The sequence below is a fragment of the Belonocnema kinseyi genome, chromosome 3 (genome assembly GCF_010883055.1).
Source record: "Belonocnema kinseyi isolate 2016_QV_RU_SX_M_011 chromosome 3, B_treatae_v1, whole genome shotgun sequence".
NCBI classification, from domain to species: domain Eukaryota; kingdom Metazoa; phylum Arthropoda; class Insecta; order Hymenoptera; family Cynipidae; genus Belonocnema; species Belonocnema kinseyi.
In genome coordinates, this window is record NC_046659.1 from 7,655,232 (window position 1) to 7,665,266 (window position 10,035).

At 35.1% G+C, this 10,035-nt stretch overlaps 1 protein-coding gene across 10 annotated transcripts in view; it reads right to left on the reverse strand.

The window, feature by feature from the left end:
* Positions 1-312: 312 nt before the first annotated feature.
* The window catches only part of LOC117169108 (acetyl-CoA acetyltransferase, mitochondrial), a 260,337-nt gene continuing 250,614 nt past the window's right edge, over positions 313-10,035 (reverse strand). For all 10 annotated transcript variants that reach the window (XM_033355262.1, XM_033355261.1, XM_033355258.1 and 7 more), the window contains one exon: positions 313-1,286. In XM_033355262.1, the coding sequence (XP_033211153.1) occupies positions 1,166-1,286 (121 nt within the window). In that variant the 3' untranslated portion in view covers positions 313-1,165. The remainder of the gene's footprint in view (positions 1,287-10,035) is intronic.

The window sequence follows — 10,035 nt, forward strand, 5'->3', positions numbered from 1 at the left end:
TAAAGAAAACCTGAAATATTAGTTGCAAAATTCCACCTCGAGTTCTTTTCCAAAATTAGATACAATTAACATTAGAATATTTTTGTCGATTTCAAAAATCATTTTTAACCAGGTTCTTTTCTTGAACTTGAAATAGCGTATGATAATAATAATAAATAATTAATGATAAAAAATAATAAATTTAATAATAAATAAGGAAACAAATTGCGTTCATTAAAACACATAATATTTTTATGAAAATATTTGAAAATCCGAAATGAATTTAAATTAATGAATAAAAAATATAATATATATATTATATAATACAATATAAAATAATATAAAATTTATACTATTTTCTTTTCAAATACTTAGAAATTACACATAATCATATGTCTAATTTAATTGCGCATGAATAATAATTTGTTGTGGTTCGTAGGAATACACTGAGATTTACGTTTAAAAGCAGTGAATGTTACGATTTTCGAAAATCATTCTTAATTGGTAAGATTCAAAAAAATCCTAAAGATTATTATCTTTCAACCAGAACTATCAGGACATTATATTTATTTAACAAACAGTTTTTTTAACATTTTCGCTGTGCATTATTTGAATGCTAGGCCAACTGCATAGCTGGCGCCGCCACACGGCGATCGTCAACTCTCATGACAAATATTTTCCACGGGCCTCCAGAAAAATGGCATGGGGCTGATATAAAGAAAAATGAGACTAAAATTAGGCTGAAGCAGTGCACGCAATCGGCTCTAACTGAGCATCATATCGAAACGGTACCGCCAAAACACAACTTTTTCCAAGAAAAAATAAAGAAGCAATCGAAATCTTAAGACACCCTAATAGCATCAATAGGTGCAATGGATATAATACCAATCTAATTTGGCTTTTCGTCCTCACAGATTAAAAAACAAACTTCTTTGGCCAATCAGGTTCGACCAGTATCCAAGGTGGGGCGCTCTGGCCAATCACAGACATCGTCAAGAGAATATAAAAGAACAACATAACGTGGTACCTCAGTTTCAGGTTAGCCCTGATGAAGCGAACTGCAATGTGCACGAAAAGTAAGCCAAAATGTGTAGTTTTGTGTAGGATTGGAACCGGAAATAACTATTTTTATTATAGCCCATTCTTCTCTTGTTGTGCACGGCTCAATCTATAAGTGACGATTTTTTTATATTTTTTCAATTAAAATGGAAGATGCCCCGCCGCCGCCATTACAAATCGATGCAATTCCTTTTTCACCAGTCTTCAAAGCATGAACCAAATGGACAATCAGACGAGTCCCAGACATTCTGAAAAAATTAATCATTATTTTTAATATAACGTAACATTATCAATTGAGGTTTAAAAAATGCATTCTAGGATAGACATGACACTATAATCGTAGCATTAATCAAGAAGAAAAATAAGTGAACTCGTAAATCCATAATTATTTGACGATCTGAAGATTTAAAAAACCTAGAACATTAGAGAAAACACTTCATGACTTTTGACTGCGTCGAATACCGTGAGTGTCTTTAATCCTACATAATTTAGGGAGCAGCGGGTATCTCATTTTCCTAGATATGAATTTGATTAAATTTGCTTTTATTTTACAAAGATATCGACACTACCCTAAGGCCTACCAACGTATGATAATTTGCAGTTTCTTTTAACTGCATCAACAGCTCTTTTCCAAACTGTTCGACATTGTTTTGGTTAAACCCCCTCTACACAATTTGAGAATGAGGTAGCCAACTACAAGCACATTTTTTTGTCAGGTTCCTAGAATGGTGTTGAAAGTCAAAAACGCCCATTTAGCAGTGGCTAATATTCGTACATACTATACTTCTACCACATAATTGTGACATGTCTAACCAAACAATTACAGGCCAAAAACTTGCTAGAACACTCTGTATAAGATGTTTACAGCTGTAAAGGAATGCTCCTTTGCCAATCATCTCTCGATTTCTAACCGTTTTTAGTAAAGTACCTTTTTTATGCTACGATGTGAGCTGTGCCTTGAATAATTTGGCTATAAAACACTGGAGGTTTAGATTTCTGCACCTGCCTTGACAGAGTGTGTTGTACAATCGCGGAATGTCAAGGACCGCAAGCCCCTTCTTTGACCATGAAAGCTTTCCAAACTTACCGACAGATAGGAAGATCAAGTCTGTCGAAGCAGACGCTTGAATCTGCTTCAAGGAGTATCCTTAAATAATTTTATATGCTGAAAACGGCTTTCAAGTGCACGTAAATACAGATAAGTCTCTCTAGCGTCAAGGTGTCCCATAACGCTTATATGCACGAGTTAAGTTTTTTTAGGAAACCCAGTAATGCATAATCATTTCAGATGAATATTGGCATACTTGTTCAATCCAAAGTTTATACTTACCTCTTCTGTGTATCTATCGAGGAGAATTGCGTAGTGTGCGATATATTGGACAGGTCGCTGTGGAAAAAAGATAGAACGTGTTTAGACAAGTAATTGTCATGCAGTTCGTTGGTTAGAAAGTTGCCTTTCTTCGGTAGGATTAGAGTGCATCCTTACAACAGCCACTGCGGAATAGGTGTTTCCGAAATATATTAGGTAAAAATTAGGACCTAAAGTTGGTGTGTAGAGGTAACCTTCTTGCATCGAAAGTTGTTGATAAGATCTGGTTCTGAAACGGAGAAGTCCTTCGTGGATCTTCAGCAGTGATGAAAGAAAATTCCTCCTCTGATATTATGAAGTTGTCGCAAAGCTCCTAAAAGCAAGTAATGTTTTTAGTACATCCTGCAATATCAGTGGCGGCATCTTGTAAACCTCGCTCCAAAAAATCTCTACCTTGTCGAGCTTTGGTGAATTTTTTACAGTAACAGCGAGATCGTTGAAGAGGTGCGATGGGTCAGTGCGACATTTATGATTCTCTTTGTACTACCCTTCACTTTTCTTTATTCTCCTCATGCGCCAGATAACACAAGCATTTTTTTTAAAATGTGCTGCTTGATTGTCAGTAGCTTCGACATGTTCAGCCTGTGACGGTAGATCCTTAGTTCATCGGCGAAGTTTTGGATCATTTACGCAAATAGCCTACCAGATGAAATATATTCAGTCACACACTGAACACAAGAAACACTTTGTCTTGCCCCGCCAATATTCTTGTTCAGTTGATGGAAGCATCTGTTGATTTTTTTCGAGATCTAGGTAGATTATTTTTGCAAATATTATGGTTATTGCCCGATTACGGTTATGAAATTCTGAAGAATAAGTTGAAACAATAGCACGACAGAATGAAATTCAGCGTGAACAAATCAGAGATACACGATCTATCAACAAAGAAACAGGGTCAGGAGAAGTAAATCGCATCACGTACGAAGAACTAAAATTATGATTTCAAACAAAGACGTAATTGACATGTGAACCAGGACTTCAGGGGAAACATAATCAAACAAAGTATCAATCGAGTAAGGAACGATGCTATCGTTCTAGATTACCAATACATCCTGATATTATGAAATAAAATGATCAAATTATCGCAACCGTCACATACCAAAACCTCGGGGTCGTGTTTTCCTATCCAAAGGAGTACACTACGTTAAAAAACAGATGGCGAACTCAACACAGCCTTTTTCTGATCAATAGCACTTAAACCTTCCAATAAATATTAATTATTATATTACTATAATCAAGACAAGGTTTTTCCGAAATTCTTTGCAACCAATCAAGGCGTTGAAGGTCTTAAAATCTTATCTCGACGTGTACTTTCTAATGCATAATGGTCGTTGAGAAAATGCAATATAGCGGTTCCAATAGTGAGCAACAATGACTCAAAACGGAATCAAAGTTGCTCCGATGGAGTTTTCGGGGTCGCTGATCAAGAATCTGGGGTCATAATATAAGAATTCTAAATAGCGAATCCAATATGGCTGGTAGCGTGCCCAATATTACGGATTTAAGTCAACCGTGAAGTTTCGAGTAATTCAGATAAACCTAAGACTTGGAAATTATTACTTGGATGTTTCTAGGTTTGCTGATTACGACTCTGCAGTAAGAATATGAGAATTTAACTTCGCTGATGTTGGCGTTTTTGATGTCGCGGATGGCGTTCCCAATATTGCGAATGTAAACCAACCGTCAAGTTTTGAGTAATTTAAATTAGCCTGCTCGACTTGAAAGTTATTACTTGCGTGTTTTTTGTGTCGCTGATTACGAAATTGGAGTCAGAATATGAGAACTCAAAATGACAAATTCAACATAGCTCATATTGTCCAACTTTTTAGTTTCAAATGACCCGAACTAGTCTGAACAGATTAAAAATAATTACTCTAGGATTTTCAAGGGCGCTGATCATGAATCTATAGTTAAAATATCAGAATGTTGTATGGTGGACACAATATGACATTTTTGATTGGCGGACGAGATTCTCATGAATTATGTCCATAGGGTCGGAAAACGTTATGGGCCCAGTACTTAACAATCGAAAGACAATCATCGGCTCCAGATGATAACTTCATTTTCAATTGTTTATCTTTTAAAGGAATGAATGAAAGTTATTTCTTTATTTTGGACACTCTCGAAGCAAGGGAACATTATTTGTTGAATTTCTTCTGAGTTCTGCTATGTACTTCTTTGGTGTAATGGAAGATTGGCGTACGTTCGAATTTATTCTTCGTCCGATAGTAGAGATTTTATGGTGACAAAATTGCTTCATCCGCCGATTAGGCTTGAAGAAAGGCACGTTTGGTTTCTCTTTGGAAGGCGGCACCAATGCCATCGCATGCACCTTTGCCATGGGCGATAGCTTAAAAGTGTTATTAAATCTTTATGTCGAAATTTTGTTTATGGTGCATCAAATTTATCATTTGTAAATTATTTTTATAGTGTTGCGTGGCGCCATCAGTCACATAAATAATGTTCTTCACTTTAAGGTAAATCTTCTTAGTGTCTGCCTTCCGGTGGGCGCGTGATAAATGGGATTAATGGTTTTTAAAGCCTGGTAGCACGTTATAATATTATAATATAATATTATATTTATAATTTAAGTAAGGGAGGTTTCAATACAGTGAATAAAATGTGCGCTGCTTACTTAATTGCACGGTAAACAAGGAGATGGCCTTCAAGGATTTTTTTCAGTTTGTTGGCTGTAATGTTTTCAAGACACAAATATACAGTGCCGTGTATATTATTAGGTCAAAGCTGAAAAATTACAAATTTCACCTTATTTTTGTTACTTACTGTAAGTACTTTGAGCGTTCTTCTGTTTTTAAACTTCTACTTCGCTAGATTTGAGAAATTTGACAGACGAATTAGCACATTTTTAGATAGAAAACAGTTACCGTTCTCGACAGCCGGGATTGGCACTTCATGAAACAAAAGTCAGTAAGGACGATTCTACGCCAAAGTAAAAGCTAATTTGTATTCTCAATCACATTTGAAAACATTAACAAACCATAAAAAGAAAAGTGAAAAACTGTTTAAGCAGTTTTTCTCGTGTGATTGAAGCAGAAATACTATGTAAAGAAATACTATATGAAATACTGATTATTAGGACAAAGCAAATGAAGTTTCTAACGTTCTAGATGGGATTCATATCTTCAGATTTTCCCGGTCAGTCAAGAACGGTGAGATTTTTTCAACCTAAAATAGTGCTAATTCGTCTGGCGAATTCAACCGATCTAGCGAACTAAGAGTTTGAAAACACAAGAACGCTCAAAGTACTTACAATAAATGACAACAATAGTGTGAAAATTGTAATTTCTCAGCTTTGGCTGAATAATATGGCAAGGCACTGTATAATTTAGTTTGATAATGAGGGTCATTTCTAATGATTTTACCTGCTTTACTTAGAAAAAAGGGCTTATTCAAAACTTGTCTTGTAATCGTTTTTGCATCTGAAGATGATGAGGCTTTGTATCCTAAATAAGTACTTTCTGGTTCTTAAATGAGAGAAGTATTTTCTTCTCGTTTTGTTATTTACCGTGTATTTCTGTTACTTGTTCCATTCATTACTTTTGTTTCGTCTTTTCTTCCATCTAAGTAAAAAGTATTTATTTCTGAAGCCAAAGAGAGCTGCTCTCTCTCTAAAGTTGATGACGAGTTTTTGTTCTTTCCCGATAGAGTTTACTCTTGTCAAAAACGAAACCTTTTACTTCCGGAACGTACTTACTCACGTCGTGTAAAATTGCTGAAGCCAGTAAATCAGCCGACCTGTATCCAATGTCGTATTTGTCACAGACTTTCGAAAATGTTGTGGAGTTTAATCTTGTCTGATCTGTTAATTTATTCTAATAAGAGACCCATGCATCCTCAAAATCTTCAGCGGGCTGGTAATCGTCTTTTACATTGTCATCCATAATCGAGCCACAGTAAGAACTTTAACCTTCAATTTGCACCTTCTGAGGCTTTCTTTGGATAACTTCTTCGCTTTGATCTTGAAGTACATCACTCATTAAACGCTTTGATTGTACTTCATGACATACAAGTGCATGAAGCATTATCACACTTGCAAGCCGCAATATCAAATAACTTTTATTTATTTTCACTAAACGCATTTAATTTGCTTTTGTGCCAGAATTGATCTTTAACTTTTCCATGAGACTTTTTCAATTTCTTCAACTCATCTCGATCTATTTTAACGATCCTTGCGATTATTGCTTCTGTGAGAATTGAGATGAAAGTTTCATTCCATTGACCCTACAGCCTTCTCACAACTAAACGCGAAATATAAGAAAAACTTAGGTATCTTTTAGATTCTTTTTCAGTTCGAATTGTTTCGCTTTAGAAAAAAATAGTATTTCATTACATGAACGTGTGTAGGTAATCTCCGGTTACTTAACTCACTGTATTGGTGAATCCATATTAAAAATACATTATTCTTAAAGTATAGCAGACATTTCATGGCCAAATAGTCGAAAAAATTCCCGCAGCTCTAAGAAAATAGCTGAAAAGTAGATTTTTTCGATATTCTGAAATTTCAAGGTCACTTAGGTAGCTTAAAAGAGTTTTGAATTATTTTTTGCTATGTAAGTACAAATCCAATTGCATCGAACTATTTTTTCTGATAATTTATATACGTTAAATTAATTTTATTTCATTTATGATTGTTGTTGCTTTATACAAATGGTGACTAAGAATCACTCTTTAAATAGTTTAAAGAATTGTCATCCCAGAAGAAATTTCTTCCAACCCAAACTCAAATATTTGGCAATTCCTTAATTGACTTTGTTTATAATAAATTGTAACACTGTTTCCATTCATAAGCGACAAAATGGGGAAATAATGGATAAACTGGCGTCCCTTAGTAAAGGTGAAAAAATAAATCTTCTCATCTACCTGCGTTAGGCGCCAGACGCTTTAGATAGCGTCACTCCAAACATTTTCAACAATTACAACTTTACAATACATTTAAGCTCTTCTAAGAAGTCCCTGACTAGAAGAGGTAGAGGGATTAGTGTGGGCGAGAAAGCATCGTGACACTCAGATTTACCAGAAAGTAAAAATATTCTACATTTTATTCCAAATATGGGTAGAAGGAACAACTTTCCATTTAACTATACATACTAAGAAATTTTAAGTAAGTTATTTACAATGAACTTTTCACTAGATTATTTTAACCTTCTTCAACTTTCAGAAAAAGAAAAGACTAAGAAAAAATTGCTTATATCCTACACTAACTCTCTGTTTAAAATTAAAAGAAAACCTTTCATAATATGGAAAGTTTAACTTAATGCTTTACTTATGCATCACACAAAGATCACAATTTACTATTTCAACATACATAAGCAAACAAATAATTTCCCTCCAATAGATTTACTAATTATGTCCCAAAGAAAAAACTCTAACATTAACAAATCCACAAAATTGCAGTTGCTTATACCGAGTTCTAAAACTTAATTTCTGGAGATAAGATTTAAAAGACACTGACGCTTACCTTTCCTCCACGAGATCACGTCTTTCTCCTCTTTACTTTCAATTACTGGTAAGGCAGAAGTAATACTCTCCAACAAATTAGTTTCTCGGCTAACGGCCAACACTAGACTGGATATCGTCCTGATGCTCTCAGCCTCCTCTCTTACATCATTCCCGCCAGAATTTCCTTGTCGTCAGGTGCAACCCTCTTTATTCCCACTACTGGTTGTTACTTTCGTGTATCGGACTGGATGTCCCCCTGTTGGTCTGCCGCTCGATGTTTCCTGGCACGATGGCTACGCCGGTTTGTTTTTGACATGTGCCGGACTGAGTATGGTTCCGCATGTCGTGAATAAATTTGTGTTACTACACTCGAGCCGGCAAGAAAGCAGTAGACGGACCCATCGTGTGTATAGTGGTTTTTGTTACAAAAGGTGCAACAGCACTGGTTGTAGTGTGCTGTGGCGAGGTTGAGTGTGGTGATTTCCGTGTTTGAAGCGGGTGTTTATTTTGAAGGAACTCATTTGGAATTTAGCGTGATAAATAGGAGTCAATGCAAGCGTCAGAGCTCCCTGACCTACTCTCTAGTTATTTAGACTGAATTGGTATACATTTTAAAGTTTACGGCAGTGAAATTACTAGTATTAATAAATCTTTGAGTGGAGGAAAACTCCTAACTTACACCTGACCTATCCAACATTCATTCCCACTCCAATTTTTCTCCCTCATTCTCTTATCTAATTAATTCATTATGATTTAGTGCTGCCCGAAAGTATTTAATCTTTATTTAAGTTATAATGTTCTAAGTAGGTCTGAGGGGCAGGATCAGAACGAGTGGCAGGCCACTACGTTACAAAATAAATTATACAGTGATCAAATTATGTGTACATGTTCTTGGAGTACTCTTGTATTGATTTAAGACAATTATCACTATATGCAAACAGTTCTTAAAGATCTCTAGTTTCTGATACCTTGAGTCAGCGCAAAATAAATAAACAAATAAAAATACAAACATTTATGGCTAAAGTGCTCTTTAGCGTAAAAAATTTCCACCATACCGTGTGCAATCATGCTGTTCAATAAAAGAAAAATATCTTTGATTTAGCCATACATTTTCTTCGTGAGTTAAATATAAATTATTCCAAGTATTTTGAACTATAAATTGAACGTTACACTTATAATTTTATTCACTGAAATATGAGTTCTTTCTTGCCATTTATTAAAAATAGTTTTAGAAATTTAAATTCAGACAATAGTAGAAAATTGCCATTTTCAGGAACCTTTTTTTCACTTTCTTCAAATTACTCGAATAAAATAATTTTGCTAATTAATGATGCTGGTTCAATTCGACTTTGAATTTTTTTTAATAGGTGCGGCATTGATTCCATGTATATTTTTCCGAAGGATTTGTGAACGAAAGTAAGAAAACTTGTCGAATATCCGGGGTTTTGCAAGATCCTCGGATCAATAAAATGTTGAAAAATCAAAAAATTTGTTGAGGAAATGATTAGTTTCCCGACAAATATGAATTTTGCGAAAGATAGAAACCAGCGGGTAGCAGACTGCAGCATTTGAACGATTAGAATAGTTTGCTAATTTATTTTTTTACTCACAATTCTGACATAATAGAAGAATTATAGAGATCAACCGCTCTTCTAAAGGGCCAGGTCTTGATGACAGTGTCCCCAAATTTTGCGAAATATGTTGCGAAATGGAAAAAAGCGGAAAGAAATGAGATGCCCTGTCTGTGTTTTTGTAACTGTATTTATAATGAACCACCAGACCAGCTGTATTTTTGATGTTACCTTCACTCTACACGCCCTGATACCGCCGATACCGCGTGTTGCGTGTATCGCAAACTTGTAAATAGAGTTTAAAACCTAAATTATTTACGTTTTAATTAGGATTTACTAAATGCATATGTTACAGGCAAAGTCCGATGTGCCGTCACACTGCAGTCTGCCTAGTCCCTCCGCGAATTGACTGAGCGGTGCCAGGCAAAGTCCGAAGTACGAGGGTAGTTCAATAAGTCCTTAGAATGAAGTATAAAAACCATTTTTTTTGGGTACATTTTTTATTATTTTTCAACATAATCTCCTTGGAGCTCTATACACTTGGTCAATCGCTTTTCAAGTTTTTTTAATCCTTCAGAAAAGTGCGTTTTCGGAAGT